This window comes from Aplidium turbinatum, chromosome 3 (genome assembly GCF_918807975.1).
Source record: "Aplidium turbinatum chromosome 3, kaAplTurb1.1, whole genome shotgun sequence".
NCBI lineage: Eukaryota > Metazoa > Chordata > Ascidiacea > Aplousobranchia > Polyclinidae > Aplidium > Aplidium turbinatum.
This window is the reverse complement of record NC_137474.1, coordinates 2,982,051-3,003,685: the sequence shown is the minus strand read 5'-3', so window position 1 is coordinate 3,003,685 and position 21,635 is coordinate 2,982,051. Positions and strand designations below refer to the sequence as shown.

General features: G+C 37.9%; 3 protein-coding genes across 3 annotated transcripts; 2 read left to right on the top strand and 1 right to left on the bottom strand.

Moving 5' to 3' along the window:
- The first annotated feature begins 658 nt into the window (after positions 1-658).
- Positions 659-10,513, top strand: LOC145766955 (uncharacterized). The gene is made up of 9 exons (XM_082578674.1): positions 659-796; positions 3,688-3,827; positions 4,234-4,328; positions 5,009-5,139; positions 6,047-6,212; positions 6,853-6,986; positions 7,975-8,322; positions 8,672-8,796; positions 9,833-10,513. The coding sequence occupies exons 1-9, from the start codon at positions 730-732 to the stop codon at positions 9,899-9,901; spliced, it is 1,275 nt and encodes a 424-aa protein (XP_082434800.1). The 5' UTR covers positions 659-729; the 3' UTR covers positions 9,902-10,513.
- A 2,824-nt stretch (positions 10,514-13,337) lies between these two features.
- On the bottom strand, positions 13,338-16,342 carry LOC145766039 (malonyl-[acyl-carrier protein] O-methyltransferase-like). The gene is made up of 4 exons (XM_082577691.1): positions 16,132-16,342; positions 14,884-14,998; positions 14,124-14,244; positions 13,338-13,675 (listed from the first exon to the last, which is right to left on the bottom strand). Exons 1-4 carry the CDS (start codon positions 16,340-16,342, stop codon positions 13,466-13,468), a joined length of 657 nt encoding a protein of 218 aa, XP_082433817.1. The 3' UTR covers positions 13,338-13,465.
- Positions 16,343-19,806: 3,464 nt separating this feature from the next.
- Positions 19,807-20,337, top strand: LOC145766038 (zinc finger BED domain-containing protein 5-like). The gene has a single exon (XM_082577689.1). It carries the CDS (start codon positions 19,807-19,809, stop codon positions 20,335-20,337), a length of 531 nt encoding a protein of 176 aa, XP_082433815.1.
- Positions 20,338-21,635: the final 1,298 nt, after the last annotated feature.

Below are 21,635 nucleotides of genomic sequence, written 5' to 3'. Positions count from 1 at the left end.
TAATAATGAAACACAAAGTTGTTTTTGTGATATTCTGCCGAAAGCGCTCCTGCGCTGGCCGTTAATTTAATGATGACATCACAAGGAACATGACGAAGCACAAACGTTTTTATGAAGGAAACTAAAAGAGTTTTCCAAATATCTGTTGACTTGAAGATGAATGGGCTTGGCCTTTGGAAAGTCCCCATTTAAATAATAGAAATTGTAGTCGTATCCAGAATTTGTGATCATTCCCTTTCTCTTAAAGATATGGAACTCCTGACTTAACATTTAATGTTTTGGCATCAACTTCAGTTCAATATGTTAATTTTTGGCAACACTTTTGCTGAGCTCAAACCAAACAACATGTTGTACTTTGTTTTTTTGTGGGATGCAAAGAAGTGTTCGCATATGCTGCCACAAATCTGTAGTTACTCAGTAGTAATGGTGTAACGTGAAACAGACTGACCATACAAAAATTTGTATTTTTATACTGTATTGAATGTCTGCAGACGTTGCACTCTGGCGACTCTGCAAACATTGGTCCACTGCAACTTATGAACAGTGATTGAAGATTTGAAGATAAAATAGCAAAAACATAAATCTCTGATTTTCTTCAAAGTGCGTTTTTATTGAAATTGCTATTTTTTTTATTAAACTTATTCTTAAAACTGTTTTCAGCTTTTCTAGCTTAAACCAGGTTGTTTGCTTGCAAAGACAGAACGTACAGAAACAAGTTTTAACTTTATAATGACATCTACGTTTTCACTGCTGTTGGTGGTATTGGTGTTGGTATGTTCTTACCATGAGTATGAAGGTGAGTGATTTTTTAATAATGACAAAGCTAACAGATTTTCGACTGCACCAATTTAACCATAAAGAGATTGAAACCACTACACAGAGCGTTGTTTCTCAAAGACCTGGTAATTGTGTTTAATGTATTTGCAAATTGCGATCTTCTCAATTAACTTCCAAGTTGACAAGGAGCGTTGCCTATTGGACAGCTCAAATTTGAAAACAAAAAACTTGAGCACAATGCACCCACATTCCAACAGAAAAAAGCTAAAAATGTCATTTATGGTATCACGACAATTCAAAGCCGATGATTCAAAGACGAAATTTTAAGGCAGGGATCTCTGAATAAAAAATCTCTGTTCTTCATATATCCCTGGGTTAAGGTTAGGGTTAGTGTTATTGTTAGGGTTAGGATTAGGGTTATTGTCTTTATCGTAAATAAATCATCTACTTTAAATTGACCACTTTGAATTATCAGCTTTGAATTGACGCATAACCGTCATTTATGCATCATTTCAAGTTAACGTTGTTAAACGATAGGCAACGTTTGCTGGCTGATTCAATACTTGGTAAAAATCGGCCGCATAGTGGAGTGGTGAGAACACACTGGTACGGCACTCGAAAAGGTGCCGGTTCGTGATTTTAATAATGATAACGCTAACAGAATTTAGACTGAGCCAATTTAACCATAAAGAAATTGAAACAGCTACATAGCGTTGCTTCTTAACGACGTTGCAAATTTGTTTAATCATGGTTTAATTTAATTGCAAATTGCGATCTTCTCAATTAATTTCCAAGTTGACGAGGAGAATTGCTTATCGGACAGCTCAAATTTGAAAGCAAAATACTTGTGCACAAAGCACCCACATTAGAACAAAAAATAGCTAAAAATGTCATTTATTCGTCGTTTCAAGTTAAGGCAACTGCTGAAAACACGCGATTCCTCTGCCGCTGGTTTAGGACTTTTAGGTCAATGAAATGTGATTAAGCGAGCAATGCCAGAAAATTGTGTAAAAACGGAGAAAAAGTTCATGTTTTCGATTTTACATGGGACACGTGAAGAAGTGCTCCAACTCTCTGACTCCGCTACTATTTGTACGACCAGTTTGAGAAACACCGCTGCTAGAAATGAGGTTAAAATAAGCCTAATCTCACAGGACAACATTAGAAATGGCGAAAAATAATGCCTACAAAAGAAAAATGCCGAAACAACAAAGCGAAAAAGTGATGCATGGAGCAAATTGAACAACTGAAGCCAACTTTTCACCGACACAAAAGTTGCTGCGAACCGGGAGTTACAAACCGCTGATCTAGATCATCATCATCAGCCAGTCATGCCAGCTGGCAGATGGCCTCTGTTATGTTTCCACACCTTTTTGTCTTTCGCTATTCTCATCCAGGTGTTGCCAATCTCTTCTTCAATGTCATCCATCCCTAACAAAAAGCAGACAAACGCATAGATATGACATATAATAAAGAAAACTTAGCTTAAAATGTATATTCTAAACTCATATTCAGAAAACGTTTCGAAAACTGTACTGTCTTCTTCTTCAGTGCTATAAATGTAATCTCACATTAATCGAACAAGCACCTTCTCGTGGTCCCTCCCGTCAGTACCATATCTTCAAGAAAAAAAGATATGCGAAGCGAAGCTTGTCACACTCGAGCAAACCAGGCCCAGGTTCAGCGCAGGGTGGATAGGGAAACGCCCTTAGGGCGCGGCAGCTCCTCTGTCGAAAAGTACCGACGACCCACCGTACTGCAGCTGAACACCGAGGGCATTACGGCCAGCAAGCTCAGGATCATCTGTGGAACACGGAGTGGCAAAATCACACCTCCACGCTCCGTGACTTCATACCCGACGCCGATCCCCGCCCACCAGGGATGTCCCTCACAAGGCTTGCCTGGGTCAGGCCTAACCGCCTGCGAACTGGCGTCGGCCGATTTCGTTCGGACATGCACAAGTGGGGCCAGGCTCCTTCATCAGAATGCGAGTGTGGTGCCACGGAACAGACCGCAGACCATGTCATCCACCACTGCCTAACCCACCGGCCTCCACACGGTGCGCATGGTCTGAGAATCCTGGACGACGAGACTGCTGAGTGGCTGAAGATTTCCTGCCCTCCAATCTAGCCTGGAAAGATCGCTCATACGCCATCATCATCAATGACGTTTGCCTACCCAACGGTTACTTTTGCTCCCTTAACATTTTATTTCTTGGTACGTTACTGGGCTACCGCCCAGTTTTGGTGCGGATCAATCGCACAATGTAATCTCACATTAAATGTAATCTCACTATAAATGTAATCTCACATTTATAGCACTGAAGATGAAGACAGTACAGTTTTCCAAACGTTTGCTGAACATGAGTTTAAGACTTTGCTGAGTATAACAAAAACTAAGTACGTCTTCCACTTGCAGAAACTTGACATATCAACATATGACCAATCTCAATGTTCAACATTAATAAAGTAGGCTAATAACTGTGTTTCAGTACTTCCTATATCGCGTTTGTATGCTGCATACAGTTTTACAAAACAAAAATGGTTCACAGGCAATAAAGCTAACTATGAGGTCAACAATTTACTTTGTTTGCCGAGTTTAGGTGGTGATTCAGTCACTAGGTCAGAGCTTTTCAAACTTTTTGATCTCGTTTACTCCTTGCCGACTGCCGGAGGATGAATTTTCCTCCATTGTTTTTAGTCGTATTTTCTTTTTTAATAAATTTGATGGATGAAATTTAACCCCAAGACATAAATGATTCTTTGCTCTGAAGCAAAAGTGTAGAAATATGTTGAAATCAATTGTCATAAAAGACTTCTTTGTCTACTGATGGCTCCAGGTAGTCATGGTAATATTGTAAATATACCTACATCAAATCAAGAAAATTAAATCAACAGCTTTTTCTTACAGCGTGCCGCCACCATCTGATGGACGTAGAAGATGACTTCCATTATGACGAAGACCTACACGATAGGCGAAAACGCGCGTTACTCACCCACGATGAATCAACAAAACTGACAAACTTTTTTACAGGATGCATGGAAGCCCTGGTATGCTAGCAGGGTGGTAGACAGGGTGGCCAAATAGTCCCAACCATGTTCGTAAATCTAAATCACGTCATCTAGTAGTTGACAGCGTAAATTTGTTCCTACAACTTTGTTTATGCATTATTCCTATTGTTTGACGTCATTAAGACCATGTCCATTCTGTGTAGTTGTTTCAACCTATACTCTGATCTGATAAGTTTGGTTATTTTTTGTTGTAAGCTTATTTACATTATATTTAGCGGTTACAATTTTCTTAACCTTCACACATTAATCGCTTTCCCAATCCAAAAACACCTTTATTTAACCTGCAACATCAGGCTAAAAAAGAACGTTCCATCTTCAGTTGCGAAACAAACTCAATCTATTGCATTTTTATTTTAAAATGCACAATAACTGTTTCCTGCTGCAGGTACCCGCCGACTTGGGTTATGATTGGCGAACTAATGTGGATTTTAGTGTCTTTGACTCGGAGTGGTACAACGACGTAGATCAAGCGTTCTGCAAGTGAGTTGTTGAAAATCATTTTTTATGAAAATCACCGACAGTGGTTTGATCACAGGTGCTCACAGTTTAAGAGTTCAGGCTCTACTTGTAGTGCTGCACTGCTGATAACGACTTTACCCAATCGAAGGCCGTTCTTGTTGTTTGCTTCGTTTCTGTGCATGGTGAGAGTTGAACTACCGTCCTTTGGTGTTTATATAAGGGGGTTGAAAATGAATTGTATGTGAACGAAAGAAAATTTGTTACAAAAAACCTTATTGACACTGTCCGCTTTGTAAAGCGCTGAGGAGCAACGCATTCTGCAATGGACATAGCGCTATATAGATCAAGCATTTTTATTATTCTAAATATAGCAGAAGACAAACCATGTTTGTGTCAAAGCAAAATTCCACTTCGTTTCAAAATATTTCGAATTAGGTTTGTTTGATGCAGCTAGGAATTATCACTTTATCTGTAAGATCAGATGAAGATTTAGAGTTTTAGATATCTGGTAGTGGCGTATGCAGGATTTTGTAACGGCAGGGGGACTCCGGGACTTCACACCGGTATGGTTAACAAACGCAATGCTGTGTGTTCTGTTTTTATAGTTCTATGTAAAGAATAAAAATTTTGGCAAGGCGGAGAGAGGCTGTGGCCCAACACCTCACCCCTCCTGTGAGCGCTACTGATAACTGCTATTACAGAGGTGATGACACGCAAGAATGCTGGCAGCACGAGCTTACGAACTTTGTGAATGGCGATAACGGTGTTCTTCCGGCTGCTCAAGAATGTGTTCAACGATTCAGCCAACGAATTATTGACGAGACATCAGGAAGTGAGAGATTTTTCTTGCTTAATTGAATATGGATCTATTCTTAAAAAACTTTCTATATCAAATTTAACGTCGTTGTGAAAAACATTTCTACCTAATATTGTTTTTAACTTTTTAAACTATTGGATAAGCTTTTAAAAAATTGTCTTTATGCTTGGTCAACGTTCCAAAAAGGGTTTGTTGTGCTCAAAAGTGCCATATTGCGGCTATTTCCAGTAATAGTAATAATACTTTATTTCACACCAGTTGAGTGGAAAAAGCTTTAGTTTTCTCGTCGCAAAACAGACGGCCGGAGAGTGATTTTCTTTCATGTGCGCTTTATTGGAAGGAGAATTAAGTTGGGGTCAAGATTTGCTTTCTTTGGTAACTTCAGTGCCCGCTACGTGTTCGAAGAATGAAATCATTTCCGATCTTGTCCGAATGTTGAAATCATTTCCGATCTTGTCCGAATGCTGAGATCATTTTTCCAACATTCGACGAACGTCGGTTCGATACCTTTGTACAACATACAATCGAGACATGGAGCGACACTTAGGGTTGGATGCATCGATAGTGCAGTAGATTGGTCAACGATTAAGAAAATCGGTCGATTAAGGCGTTTGTTTCACGTCTAACGTTTTCTTGGTAAAAAGAAAAAAACGTACAAAAAGTGAAAAAGGGCCACAGGCGGCCTCCGATCCGCAAGTTGCCCATCCAAGAATTAGAGAGTAACATAATTGGTCGCTTATAAGATCCGTTATTTGTGCATTTAATCCTTTAGTCGTGCTCGAGAAAGACACAAAAAAAGTTCAAATATTAAACGTCGTTAGTCAGACACGAAAGAATCAAGTCAGTTGAAACGTCGTACTAAAATAAGCTGAACTACTGTACATCAGAAGCATTTAAATTACTTCACAATTGATTTTAACAGATGGACGAAAAAAAAGAGCAATTCGAAGGAATGCAAATACGTTTTTTGGGTTCAATCAATTGCCTGAGTACTCAACCTGCTTAAACCGAAGAGTTTTCTTCAGAGTTCGAAGGCCCCGTTTAAACTTTGAAAAGCTGGCTTTTTTCGTAGAAGAAAATACGATTGAGTAAGTTTCGTTTTGTGATCTTATTTTAGGAACAGTACATTATGGGACGCGCAAATCCGCTATTCCTGCAACATTAGAAGGGTTAATTGCCAATTTGATACTTTTTTACGCTTTGCTACTGACTTGCTTTCAACTAAAAGCCTTAAATTACTTTAAAATCAACTTCACTCTTCTTATATAACCTATAAAAAGCATATTATTTTGTTAACCAGAAAACAACGTAGCCCTTCTAGAGCTGCGGATAAGCCTAAAGCGGATGTAGTTTCGCATCCCTATGATCTTCAGTACAATCCTTATTTTGATTGAAATTTTCAGGTTTCTTTCCTATTTTTTGTATTGAGTAGTTTATTCTTTTCTTCTTCGAGTTATTATGTGTGTGATTTAGATAAAAACTTGTCGGAGAAGAAATAATTTATTCATTAAATAATATAAAAGGAAGGTAAATCACAGCTGATTAATCTGTTGAAAAAAATTAAATAATTGTAATTCCTGAAGGCCGTTTAGGTTCTGACTACTAACAAGCTTCGGTAGTTTTTAAAGCCAAGTCGCTAACACAAAGTTAGTCGCCGAAATGACAGTACTGTAGATTAACAAAACCAACTTTTATTTGTAATTCAAGAACCACTTGTTTTTTTTTCAGTTGCGGATCCCGTGGGTCGTCCAAACGGCCTACCCGCACAATCAATTGGCCGTATCGCCTCGTTGCCCTCACGAGAGCGGACTCTCCTCTTCGAGGGCCCCTCGATACTTGCGCAACTCAAGTCTTCCCATTACGTAAGAAGAAAATTTGTGCTTTTGTAGTTGCATGTATTTATATCAAACATACAGTAGTTTACTTAATCTTATGTTACAGTGAATACTGCAATGCACAGAATAAGAATATTTGAATAGAAGAAACTTAAAAAATTCCATGATGTTACTACCGCGTAATAATTGCATGTAGATGCTTATGACATCATTGTTGCTCAATGACGACAGCTAGACGTGTATGTTGAAATATATCTCATACCTGATTTAGAAACTCTTATTGTAGAAGACTTTATCAAGCCAAGCCAATCATCCATTGTGGAATGTAGTACTTACCCAATTCCTAGCGCTTATTGATTTCCAAACAACCTATAGTCAATTGCAGAGTCATCAGAGCGGGGCAGTAGCGCTGACAAAAAGGTCCAGAGAGTACTTTAAGACCCGAATCCGAGATGATTTTAGATGCCATAACTATTTCAAGGGGCTTGGGAACTTAAAGAAATTACCTTGTATTTGTTGGATCATGGATATAGTGTGTTTTTCTTCAAAATGTTTTAATTTGGGGCCCGAGTATTTTGACTGACCAGCAGTGCAAAGGATAGATTCGTCATTGGAAAATACCTTGATTTAACACTTAATACAAGTGTAGGCCTACCACTGTATTTTAGCAAACCATCTAATTAATGCTATGTTTGAAAATGGACACAAAGCTTCACTGTCTTGTTTTCCGTTCCACTTAATCTAAATCTTCAAATAGTTCTGCCGGGGTTAAGTCTGGATATGATAAAAAAAAACACGCATAGGGAACTTCTGGGGAGTATTGAATAAACATTTTAAATTTTTGATTCTGGGCATCCATGCAGCTCTTTTGAGAAGTTTAGGGCAGAGATAAATTCAAGAGAATTTGTAAAAGAAAATTTATTTCATTTTTGTCTATTTAACAAAACATTTCTGGTTTTTCATTAAATTTTTGTTGGCATGTTTTGGTATTTATTACACTTTGTGGTCTTTGCAGCCCCTTATTTTGACAACTGGGGAAGTTGGAGTCCTTGTTCTACCACCTGCAATCCAGGAACGCAAACGAGAAGACGGACTTGTTGGTCCGGGTCCAATGCGCGTCAACGATCGAACCAGTGCGTCGGAAATGACGTAGAAAGGCAAACATGCAACATCCAGATTTGTACAGATCGCTACCGATGGGGTCCATGGTCTTCTTTCTCCGATTGCACAAAATCCTGCGAAGGAGGAACTCAATTCAGGACACGGCAATGTTTTCAAGGAAGAGGTGTTCCGGTTAGCCAAGTCTTCTGTCGTCGTTTGGGGGGACAAGCTCGGGAAACCCAGGAATGCAACCAATTCGATTGTGAGCAAATATTCACTTCTGTTCGATCACAAAAAAGCTCTAATATTCAAGCAATAAAGATAGAAAAATTAAAAATATTAAAGCAATGTAGGCTAACTAATCTAAATGCATTGGTAACTTTCAAAAAAGTTGTTTAGCCTATATTCTTTTTAGTAAATCCAATTTATATTTCCATAACCATTTTGGAACTTAAATAAGTAGCAAAACTATAAAATAACAATGATGTCTGCAGATTCATTAAAGAGATCAAAAACACTCAATACAGAGTGTACAGAGCCTATTTCAGGCAGCGTTTTAGATTATGCACAAGGCAACATGTGTGTAACTCTAACTTGTTTCTTGTGTTCAGGCCCTACTTCAAGTCGATACGAGTGGACTCCATGGTCTGGATACACACCTTGCCGAGCCCGTGGCCGCTGTGGCAGAGGTACACAAACAAGATCCAGAAGGTGTTTATTGCAGAACCGATTCCAGGTGACTGAAAAATAATGAAATTTAAGTTGTTTGAAAATTTAATTTTTTTGTTTCCGATTTCTCGCTTGTAAGCCATAAGAAGTTCAATATTATTGTTTCTGTAAGATTTTTTTGGTAAAAATCTACCAATTTGGTTTAAAATCGATTTGTCTTGTTCTAAATAAGCTGGCAGGTCATTCACTTTTCACATTCAATCAATGTGACAAAGGCTGATTTGCTAACTGAGGTTATCATGATGCTGCCTGTATGAATGAATACATCATACCATGCCTAGTGGAGAGAGCCCTGATACGGTACTTGAAAGAGGGCCGGTTGGACACCACTCAAGAGCACGCGGCTGTGTCTATGGCAGGGCACAGGCATGCCTGAAGGTGGACATGAAGATTGGCTTTTTTGCCTTCCCGTCCACTTAATGTAAATTTTCAACCACTAAGCTTCAATACGACAAAAAATACACTACAGTATTATCATACCTAAACCGTTTTTCTTATAACCTGACTGGGTATCGAACCTAAACCTACAAAAGCAGACACTACACCTAGCACTAAACCTACAAAGCGTCCTCTCCGTTAGCTCAGTGGTTACGCGCCCGGCTGAAGATCACGCGGCGCCGGTTCGACTCTCGGGGCGTGCGCTTGAGCAACGCATTTCAGGACTGCTTTCCATTCAGCGGCACCTAGTGAATGGAATAATTCCCCGGCAACAACACTTCAACAAATCGGAAACTTCACTCTGCCAATCTCTGTAACCGGCCCTGCGTCAAGAGCCTCTGAAAGTATGCGAAACTACCAGGAATAATACAATTTGGGAAGAGAGGTAACTTTTTTAAACCATAAACAGACGTAACCCAGCAACAACACTACATTTAACATTATAACCTCGTCTTCAACGTCTGTTTATTCTGTTTGTTACGTCTGTTTATACCAGGAATAACCTATCAAGGCTTTGTCAGTTCGAGGATAAAGATTCAAAACCAACCAACCAACCTAATCCAATGATCACCTATTACCATACCTGTATGACCTTTATTCTTCAGGTATCGTCCCGGTTATGTCCTGGCTTGGATATCCAGACAAGATCTTGCAATGCGCGGTGCGCAGCCTAAACGTTGGAAGTCATCTCGTGAAAAACAAGCAACAACCTCGTGATAGCGTTGAAACGATGTAACATAGCAACTTCTCTTGGCCGGGTCGTTTTTAGTGTTTCTTATTGGAATCCGCGCTGTTTTGTACATCATCATTGGGCACTTTTAATCATAGGGATGCAAAACTACATCCGATTTTTACTTATCCACCACACCAGAAGGATCACAGTACATTTTTTTCTGATAAAATATTGCACTTTTATGTGTTGTGCAAAAGTAATGGAGTTAGTTTTTTAGATAGTTAAGTTTTTTTTTTAAACAAGCTTATAGCGAGTCGTCAAATTGGCAATTGGCTTTTCTAATGTGGTTGGAAAAGCGCAGCTGCGCGTCCCATAATGTAATGTCCCTTATCATCATTCGTCCAGTTTTCGATTACTTTGCTACTTTTTGAGTGGTAATGCTGCAAATAATTAAAACACAACTAAAACTCGTGCAATAAATGTGGCTAATAATATTATCCGATGGACAGCGTCCAACCTTAATTCCAAATACTTTTATTATACTTCGATGCCAAGATATCACAATGATCATGTTTCTTTGAATGTCGAAAACTTGTAAATACAAATCTAGAACAACAAACTGCTGTGCAATGTTCTGCTGTAGAGTCAAGGGGAAAGACATAAGCTCACCGATATTGCCAAAGAAGATTTAGGTCAGATCTATGCCAAAACACCTCTCTTTGTTGTTTATGCTGAATTAATCTTATCATGTTTTGTCGAAGAAAACAAGAATGTTTCAGAATGGCTTGAGAATTTTTTTTACTGAAATAAAAGGTACGTGGTGCAATATTAGCTCAATGCAAAACTGAACAAACAACAATGAAACCAACTTAGTTTTCACGTTCATTTAACTTCGCTTTGACTTAGTTGGGACGTCACTTTGTGAACAGGAAACGGGATGTCACAAGGAACTCAGCGTTTTTTATATAAATAGTTCAACATCTGCAGATATTACATTAGTTCAAAAAGGGGTTGGTTTATTGTCTGGAATAATGTTTGATATCTTTTTGTGTAGCATCATGCTTGCGACCTGCCAATAATCGTACGGATACTTATACATAACTGAGTTACACAAGAAAAAAACTTGAATGGTACAATTTTCAATATCTTTGTTGTGTCTCCTCCACCAGGAATTGAACCATTATCGGTTGAGCAACCAACCTTGCAGGCCGGCAATTCTTCCTATAAAGGTAATGCAAGTGTACATGCAATTACAAAGAATTACAATTACTAAAGCAGGAATCACAGTGAAGGAGGTTTTGTTTAGGATTGTAGTTGGAAATGGTGGTTGTAGCGGGAGTTGCAAAAAATGCTAACTGCTCATACTAGTGCGGTCCGATGACGGCCATACCCCTGGGCACTTTTGTGGCAATCCGGGTACGAGACCTTCTTTTAATCACTGTCTGTACAACTTTTATTGAAATAACGTAAGGATGCAGCCAACACTAGTAACAAAGGAAGACGGAAGTCCAAACGACCGGAAACTTAATCACAACTAGAGCGACGCGGTTGTCTTCAACTGAGCAAAATATTGACCCCTTGTCTACAAAAGTCCGCACATTGCAAAATACTCCTTTCCTTTGACTGTGGGCGTCTTCCATGAACAGCCCCTTACTGTATTTATGCTACAACTTATCCCAGGCCATTGCCGTAGCTTATACTCAAGAAAATGTTGATCGTGATAAGTTGAGCAACACGCATATCAATATTAGCCTGATATCAAAAAAGCATTAATCATAACTGCGTAAAAAGGAGAATAAGAAAAACTTTTATTTCGTCTGTTGTGAAAATGGTACAACAATAATAGTTAGTCAGTGCGAGAAAAAACGAGCACTATAAAAACTCAAACTAAAACGTACATATAACTTATCCCAGCAGTGTTTTTATGTCCATCGTTTTAAAACATTTCAAAACAAAACATTTTATTTTTGCAAAACACTTTGAGCAAAAAATGACCATTTCACCTCAGCCTCTCTCCTTGTCTGCTATAAACCAAGAGAGCTTATTTGCACCATAATCAATACCATATAGAAAAAATGTTTGTGAACAACATGAGGCTACTATTTCTTCTATTGGTGATCTTGAACTACGCCATGCCTATAATTTTTGTTTTGCTTTTTGATTGACAGAAATATTATTAGGCTACTTTATTGCATCGAAAAGTAGGCTTTCTACAAAAACTTATAACTAGCTTGCTGCAGAAACAACAGAATCAACCTCAAAAACGAGGTTTTCATTGCCTTGAGTAGGCCCACAGTGGAAAAATTTCACAGCGGCCGTGTCTGACGTCATAATGTGTAATCACGTGGAGTTTAATAGTATACATTTAGACATGCCATTGAAGTAGGCTACTACGTATTTTAATTATGTTATTTCATAAGCATCGCTTCGTTTCTTTTTTCAGGGGCAATTTTGATACGTAGCTTGAGTTGCAAAGTAAACACTAGAACTTGACCATAGAATTGACAAGGAAGAAGACAGAAGCATAAACTGTGAGGAAAAAAGTGTGGGTTTCGAAAACGAGAAATTAAAAAAAAATCTTCTTAATTTTATGGTAATGTGTAATGGTTTACCCAGTTTTAACTGACTCTATTAATCGCACCTAGTGGCTGTTCAAAAAATGCCCAGACATCTGACCTTGATGAAATCTAATCCTATAACGACTCATACAAAAAAAAGAAGTGGACGAAACAATCTACAGACAACTTAAAACATCGAAATGATGATGAATTTCGCTTTCTCAATGACCGTTGTGACCTGGCCTGCGTCAGTGGTTCAAAGCCTTTGGAATTAGCCTACAAGTAGGCCTGTGCAAAACGGCCAAGCACAAAAGGGAATTGCGCAGGCGTAAGAATAAAGGACCGCGAGAATTCTCAATTCGGCGTAGGAATTAGAAGCCGTTTGTTATCATTATCACCGTAAAATAGCTCACAACATTTAATTAGATTCCTGAAACTTTCCTGAATTCAATTCACTAGGTGCTGCTGAATGGACTGTCTGTGAGGTGCATTCATTGCTCAAGCACACACCCAGAAGTCAAACTACTTACAGGCTGCGTATTCATCATGCAAGCTGACAGCTCATTGGCGAAGTTGAGCAACAACGGCTGTCACGCTCGTATCAAATCTCAAATTACAAGGAGAAAACTAAATGATCCTGCCAGAGGAAGCCTATGTTTTCGAAAGTAGGCAATTCATCATGCTATACGAGTAGGCTATAGAGTATATTATAGACCATCAAACAGTGAGTAAACATTTCGTCACAAAATAGGCTATTTGAAAAAAACTTTTTTTTATCCACTTTTGCACGTCCTTCACTGTCTCTGAAAAAAGCGCAATCTATAGCTCAACACCCACTGATCCACATAGCAGCTATTGTACCAGGAATCATTTCAGAAATGCACCACTGATATTTATTATTAGAATACACGTTCAAATCAAATTGCAAAAATACAATTTAACTTTTATCAAATTCAATTTTTGGGTCGCTTAGGCCAATTGAGTAACGCTGTGAAAGTGACTCCGGTCTACAATACTTTCATAAACTGACAGACTGACACAAGCTTTTTCGCGGAATCTGTATAGTGTGAAAATTCTTTTGCTTCAAGTAATATGATTTTTCCACTTTTTTCAAGCTCTTCCACAACTTGATCAAATTGAGCCTTGTATTCTTCAATACTGTCGCGACGCATAGTAATGATCAAAATACCATTTCTTTTCACTGCATTAATGATTCCCTGAAATAACGATAGATGAAAGTGAAGATACGGTTTATTATTATAGTTTATTACTTTTCTAGTTTCAATTCCAACATGCTACCGGTAACGAGATAGATAAACACAAAACGATACTACTTGATTCATCTAACTTGTTGAAGCTTAAAAAATTTACGTAATGTTGTAGTCAATTCGAATAGTAATTCGTAGCAATTCGAATAGTCTATAATCATAATTTATTAACTAAATTAAGTTTAGATTCGATTTATTGGTAGAAAATGAACAGGCTACCGGCATGAACTGGACACTACGAAATCTTGTACTGAGCATTTGACAAAGGACGATTGTTGAAAGGCTAATTATTATAAAAGGTTAGAGAAAGTATAGTTCCGATGCAATAGTCTGCAACTAGTGCTGCATACAGCTTATTATTGCAAGCGCAATAGCTTGACTTAAAAATAGGGTTTACCTTCAGAGCTGTGACAGGAATATGGTTCGGAAGGAATGCGCCGCTGCTGATAACCACGTCATACATTCTGTCTCTCAAAGGAAGTGTCCCATTTTCATCAACATAATGACGAATAATGTTTCTAAAAACGTAACTTAAAGTTGTTTATTCTTAAAGTAGCTTATATGTTCACCTTTTTAACAGCGTTCAGCAGGCTTGAATAATGCTGCTTCCGTTACTGTGACCTCAAGTTGAAAAATCTATAGGCTATCTATAGAAGAAAAAAATATGAAAAAGAATTAAGAATCTTGATTTGAAAGACATTGTTGTACTGTTGAGAATCAAGAATATTAAAACTGGAATATAACTAAGGAACGAGACTACAGACATACCAAATGTGGCTGTAAGTAAAAATGTTGACAGCAAAAAAAAACTTCATACAAACGAGGACAGCAAGATCAACTGCCTTGGTTTGATAAACGCCATTGACGCAAACGATAGAGTGGGTCTGCGAAGAGCAAAGGGGTTGAGGAGAGACCTAAGAAAACTAAATACGGTAGCCTATAGTGTTTAAATCTAAATAGCCAACTGTATAACACAATTATCCATTGCAATTGCAACAGCCTACTTTAACAGTAGGCTTAAATAGCAGCCTACTTTAATAGTATTAAGTAGGCTACCACAAACGATATATTAAATCCTAATGACCGTATTACTTTGATGGAATTATCTAGATGTCCTCCTAGATTTGGAACTTTAAGCGAATAACATTTTAGACGACCTGTATTTGAGTTGTTTCTTCTCCCCCACAAACAGCATTTCCAAGTTTGCATCCAAGGCATCAATGACTCCATTAAAATGATGTTTTCGTAAAATTTCTTCTACACGGCCAGTACCTAGATATAAAATTCAACAAAGAAATATATAAATTTAGCTCGTGATATAAAATCCGTGGCCTATAATTAACCCGACATTTCGCCTAGCTCGACAGCTTTTCCAATTCCCTTTCAGGTTTCGAGTTGACCGATCGAAACAATGCTATTAGTTACATGCTGTACAAGAGAAATATGATTTTTAATTGCAGTTTTGTGTGTACATTTCAAATTCAGGTGCTCCCCTGCTCTGGTCTATAAATGCTTTGTTAACATATCAATGTAATGTAGGCCTATGTCAGATATCACCCAAACAACTGAGTTTTTAACATTAGACATAGAGCAAAGGGAGTGGGCGACTTTAGCTGGAAATATTTGACTATTAACCGTTTTATAAATAGGACGAATGTTACACGAAATTTTTTTTAATCATTTATTATTACCTTAGCTTTTTGATAGTCTTACTACACATCAAATGTAACATTCCATGGTAAAACAAACGGTTATTGCCTATACTTGCGCTTGTTTTTCATGCTTTGCGTATTTTAATCAAATTATTATTTTAATGATTGTGGGTAACACTGCAAGGCGGAAATGCGGAAAATTTTCGATTGTACAATAACGCATTGTGCGCAGAAGAAACGAATAAATGCCGATATAGAAAAGGCGGAAATCCGGTCTTGGCGTCTAGGCTATATGGTATAAATGTACAACACAACAACGAAGTCATGTTTAAAAAAATTAAACATTGTTTTATGGCTTCATAGATTCATTTAGGCTATACTTTCCTATGGTTGTGAATCACGGGCAGAACCAGGATTTTATTTCTACCACAGCAAAAACCAAATTTTTCTTCTTTGTATTTTCTAATTGATTCTTTTTGCCTTGATAAATCATCTTGAATTGCATGTTGCTACTTAATCCGACTGCATGCTATATGCTGTAAAATGTAGCCTAAACGTAAAGATTGGATTTCGGCTTTTTCTACATCGGTTTTAATTTTTTACTTCTGCGAATAATGTGCTAATTTACGCTGGGAAATCTTCCACATTTCCGTCTTTTAGTGGTGCCCAATGTTTCAATTTGTTTTATGAAGTTTTGTTGCTTGTCCAACTAACTCCATTTTCCTCTACATGTTTGTCTTAAACATCACTAACCTGCCCCTATATCGAGAACAACATCACCTTCCTTCAGATAGTTCAAAGCCATCAAACCAGTTTGGACATGAGTTTGGCTTCCTAAAATATTCAAGTCAGTATCATATGTATCACTCCAGTTTTCGTAAGTTTTTTGAGCTTCTTCATACGAATCACTTTCAACTGTATTTTTGAGATTATCTAAAGCTACTTGTACTTTTGTTTCAGCCATCTGAAAGTGTAGAATACATTTCCACATGAGTTGTATGCAATTGTGCAGTAGAGTTATTGTTTGGTTTAGTTTGTGTTTCCACAAGCGGATTCAGGGAGTAGCATTTGGTGGTGGTGAATTTTCAAAATAGAGAAAAATGTAAATTTTTTACAATTTAGAATATTTTCTTACTCGCTTAATCTGACTTTAGGCTACTGTAGGCTACTAACTAACCTACAGCGGCATTGGCAATGCATGCCTTCAGCAGGGAATATAGGGAATAGAAATTTTTTATGTGCCCCTCAGGAAGAACTAATAATAATGCACTAATCCAAAGTAAACCGCTCACTCAATCAGCTAAGATCTAAATTGCTTGAGTTTGCTTCAAGAGTTTAAAACGTAAAGTTTGAGCTGCAATGAATTGGTCAAGTAGGCTACAAGGTGTGTGTCTTGATCAAGAAACTATCAATGGGCCAAAAAATCAACAAAAACTCTTTAAGGCAGGATTAAATTTGTGAAAATGTTTTGGAGAGCTCAAGCCAGACTCCCTTCTAAACTGATTTACTTTTCGGCCAGATTTCGACTTTTTTGTTGCCTTCTAGTTGTCGAGTTTTTTTTTAACCTCTGGTGCCCTCTCCAAAATTGTTTCTACAGTAAATCCGCTACTGAGTGTTTCACAAACTTTCCAGTGTCACGGACACTCCTGATGATTCACCGGAAACCTGTGAACTCTTTTAAGTAAATCACTTAATGCCGCTCTAATATTAGAGGCTAATAAAGGCGACTTTAAATTGAAGTACAAGTACATAGCCTGTCATGCTATAATGGATTACCGCCCAATGCAGTATACGGATGTAGGCCTACTACACTGTTCTGACGTCCTTTGGTGGACATGGCATGACAACAGTAATGCTGTAATACTGTAAAATGTAGGCTATTATTAAAGAATAAGTTACGGTACGGTACCTTTTTTCTAAGAGTCAGAATCAAGCCAAATGTTGAAAAAATAACGCTGCCACTTCGGTTTGGTTTGTTAGTGAGTCTTTATCCTCTGACCGACAAAGCCTTGAAAGGTTTATTCCTGGTAGTTTCACATACTGGTACAGGCTTTTGACGCAGGGTCCAGTTACCGAGATTGACAGAGTGATGTTTTCCGATTGTCGAAGTGTAGTTGCCGGGGAGTTATTCCATCCATTAGGTGCCGCTGAATGGAGAGCAGTTGCTACAGTGAATTACAGTGAACTACAGCAGTTGCTACAGTGAATTGCTACAGTTGCTACCGCTGAATTGGAGAGCAGTTGCACACCTCAAGAGTCGAACCATCGCCGCTTGATCTTGAAGCTTCTTTGTTCACGAAGCCACGGTCTAACCAACTGAGCTAGCCTATCACTGGCAGTAACAATCGTTTCAAAATTAACGAAACTTTAGTCTACTTATTTTTTTAATTAGCTTAATAAAGACCTATGCTGACATACTCCGCTCATTATATGGAGGTAGGTTAGTTCTGTTTCAGACGCTGATATCACTGTTCAAAGTTAGCAAAGCGTTTATTGCTGCATGCAACTTAGGCACTTTTGACAGTGCAACCACGCATGTGTCTGAACTCTGAATTGCTGCCTCATTAAGCAAGAAGATGTGTAAAGCAAACTAGGCGCTGGACAGGCGTTAATTGTATATTGACGGATGTCTTATATTTTAATCAGAAAAAGTTTGGTTGGTCAAACGTTAGCATGTCTTAATTATGCCACAGATCTCAATTGCAGTTGGTTGAGTCATTTGAGGGTATCCTTTCCTTTTCCTAAAAAAAGTGCATCACATACCGCTTGCACGCTTGAATAAGCACAAACAGGTCGTAAGCATATAAACTTTGCCATGCTTCTTCTACGAAGATTACTCCTTCAATTGAAAAATATCAGCTTACACTTTATAAGCATTTCGACTTAAATTGTTGGTTGCCATTAAAACATACAGAACGCACATTTCGCACATCCAACTATTTTATTTACCGTTCTGTAGATCTGGCTTAAATCTTAATTAATGGGAAGAGGAAGTTACGATGCCCTAGTTATACCCTCAGTATAAATAAAAATGTGCCATTGACTTAAAATGGTTGAAAACTGCCGACTTAGTTCAGAATACTGAAAAGTTTAGGTGTTTATTAGGACAATTATCGTTTATAGCACTATTTGCAACGTTCATCTGATGAAAGTGAAAGTAAAAGCAACTACAAACAGGTTAACTTATTGCTTCACTGACGTTTCGCGCACCATGACAATGCGCATCCTCAGAGCGAATAACATACAAAATAATATTTACAAAGTAATATACTGCAGTGCGGTTAAAGGCAATAAAAATTAAAACATTATTTATGAAACATTATTTTGAAGAATGGCCAAAATATGTGTGAGCGTTTACTTTCCACGTTAAATTACATACAAACAATTAGGCCTACAACATTAAAAGTAAAGTTTTCAAACAATGTTCATATTAGTTTTTTGTTTTTTTGTTTTGTTTTATTATGTTTATCCTGCATTGCGGGAAAGCGGACTTGAGCGCTATGCATCGGTGTACGCCTTCCGACATACACCTGACCCACGCTGCAGCCAACGGCAATGTCTGTTTCCGGTTGTCTACTCCAGTGCTCTTCAACCGGTGTGCATGGTGCACCCTAGGGTGCACCAAAATATGCATGGGGTGCACCAGTACGAAAAGGTATACACGGGTGCATCACAAACTTGTCACACTAAACAGATACTTTTTACAAAAACTTTCTGTGAGCAAAAATGAACCATTAGCCTAATATTTGACTTTCAGGATATTAGAAAAAAGATGTAGGTTTCAAGTCATTTTGCAGCAACTGAAGGACTATATTGACTGTGTATTTATAGACCGCAATGCTACTACAATCCTCTGTATTTTTTTAAATGTTGATGTCTAATTTGATTTTTGTTTTTTAGGTATAATATTATTATTTACTTAACTATTTTGTCTGTGATGTCTCTATTCAAATATTTTACGAAAACTTCAACTTCTGTATCAACGAGCGAGGGTAGTGTCTTTCAGCAAAACGAAGGCAGTGCAAGGCATGAAGATAGCCAAAGTTGTGCAACGGAAACTGAAACTCCTCTGACGTCTATTCCTGCAAAGGCGGGAGAAATGTGAAACGCAAAAGTCAAACAGTGTCCACGCTAAAACGAAAAAGATGGAATGAGGATTATGTGAAGTACGGTTTCCATCTTTCAACAGATGATAAACACAATCAGTATCTATCGGCTAGTTGTCTGTTTTGTGCAGTCAAGTATGCCAACTGCAATCTTGTTCCTTCTAAACTCGAGCTGCATCTTCAAAAACAACATCCTGAACACCAGTACAAGTCCAAGGAGTTTTTTGAGTCACAGTTATCATCAATTCGTAAGCAACAAAGATCCTTTGAATTGCAAATGATAGGCAAACAGAGTAAAGACATTGTGTTAGCTTCGTTCAAGATGGCTCATGTTGTTCTTAAAAGCAAACGTCCTTATACAGAGCTAGAATCAGTAGTATTACCATGTCTTAAAGTAGCAGCAGATTTGATTCATGGTGGTAAAGAAGCAGTTGATAGAGTTTCAAAAATTTCTCTGTCTGATACCACAGTTTATCGCCGATGTCAAAGTATATCAACAAACTTGGAGGATCAGTTGATACAAAAGTTGAAGGAAGCGCCTTCGTTTGCCATCCAGTTAGACGAAACAACTGATATATCTTCAGAAGCTCAACTCATTGTGTTTTGTAGATTTGCTGATATTTCACATAAAACAATTACAGAGCATTACTTATTCTGTAAACCGTTGGGAGTGAATGCAACCGCCAATTCTATTTTTGAGAAATTGAATGATTATATGAAGAAGAAAGGACTTAGTTGGGAAAAATGTAAATCAGTTACCACTGATTTGCAAAGAACTTTCTCTGAATGCGTTGGTGTTCATTGCATCTTACATCGTGAAGCTCTTGTCGCAAAGAAAATGAAAAGAGGATAAAAGTAACAAAAATAAAAGAACTTTCTCCTGAATGCGTTGGTGTTCATTGCATCTTACATCGTGAAGCTCTTGTCGCAAAGAAAATGAAAAGAGGAGGTGAAGAAAAAAATATTGGCGAAAATGATGCCGGTACCACTTTTGCAGAGGTAATTCAGGAAGTTGTTGGTATTGTTAACTATATTCGAAGCCGCGCAAAAAAACGCAGGATGTTCACTAAGTTGTGTGCACAAATGGACGCGTCATTCACAAAATTTCTCTTGCATACGGAGGTACGGTGGCTCTCCAGAGGCAAAGTTCTTAGCCGTATCTTTCTGCTTAGAGAAGAATTGGGAGTTTTTTTAACAGAGGAACATAACCAACAAGCTAGCAAATTTCGTGACAATTTTTGGTTGGCAAAAGTTGCGTATATGGCTTCCATTTTTGAACACCTCAATAAACTTAATCTGAATTTGCAGGGGTAGAAAGGGGATATTTTTGAAGCATGTCCAAAGTCAATGTTATAAAGAAGAGACTACCACTGTGGCAGAACCGAGTTGCATCATACAATTTCTCTGATTTTCCGCTTTTCCACGACTTCATGGAAGAACATGGAAGCAATTGTCAAGAGCAACTGTTGCCACTTATTCATGCCCATCTTAATTTGTTGCAAGAAAACTTTGAGAAATATTTCAATGCTGAACAGAATGCCACACTTAATGCCAGTTCATGGATATTACAACCTTTCATTTATGACGGGCCTACTACAGAAATTGAAGATTTGATTGATCTCCAATCCGATTTTGGTATGAAAGTATTATTTAAAGAGACACCATACACTGACTTTTGGGTGCACCTGTTAAATGTGCCAGAATACAAAAGCATAGCAGAAAGGGCAATTTCCGTACTTATTCAAATGCCAACAACGTATTTATGCGAAAGCGGCTTTTCTTGTTTGTGTGAAATCAAATCTCGAAAGAGAAATTCAATCACACACATCGATCCATTGATGAGGGGAGCAATTGAAAAAGATATCATACCTCGGTTTGAGTTGTTAGTTAATAATGTGCAACAACAAAACAGTCATTAAATAATGATTTTTTATATCGCTTTTACCTCAGTTTACCTTTTAAGTAAACAGGGTGCATGAGCTCGTCACAACAACTTTAAGGGTTCACCAAACCAAAAAAGGTTGAAGAGCACTGGTCTACTCTACGCATGACTTAAATTTGGTACTACCCATTACTCGAAATCGATCACTGGGTAGAGGCAATTATCGTAAAGTTTCTTGCCCAGAGAAACAACAGCAAGTGCGAGTGGTT

Bases quoted from the DNA above. Each gene is read 5' to 3' on its own strand.
- LOC145766955 (XM_082578674.1), top strand. From the start codon at position 730: ATGACATCTACGTTTTCACTGCTGTTGGTGGTATTGGTGTTGGTATGT. The intron at 6,213-6,852 runs GTAAGTTTCGTT...TTTTTTTTTCAG, and splicing joins GTAGAAGAAAATACGATTGA to TTGCGGATCCCGTGGGTCGT. The intron at 8,797-9,832 runs GTGACTGAAAAA...TTTATTCTTCAG, and splicing joins TATTGCAGAACCGATTCCAG to GTATCGTCCCGGTTATGTCC.
- LOC145766039 (XM_082577691.1), bottom strand. From the start codon at position 16,342: ATGGCTGAAACAAAAGTACAAGTAGCTTTAGATAATCTCAAAAATACA. The intron at 14,999-16,131 runs GTTAGTGATGTT...TTTTATATCTAG, and splicing joins TGTTCTCGATATAGGGGCAG to GTACTGGCCGTGTAGAAGAA. The intron at 13,676-14,123 runs GTAAACCCTATT...TCGTTATTTCAG, and splicing joins TTCCTGTCACAGCTCTGAAG to GGAATCATTAATGCAGTGAA.
- LOC145766038 (XM_082577689.1), top strand. From the start codon at position 19,807: ATGGCTCATGTTGTTCTTAAAAGCAAACGTCCTTATACAGAGCTAGAA.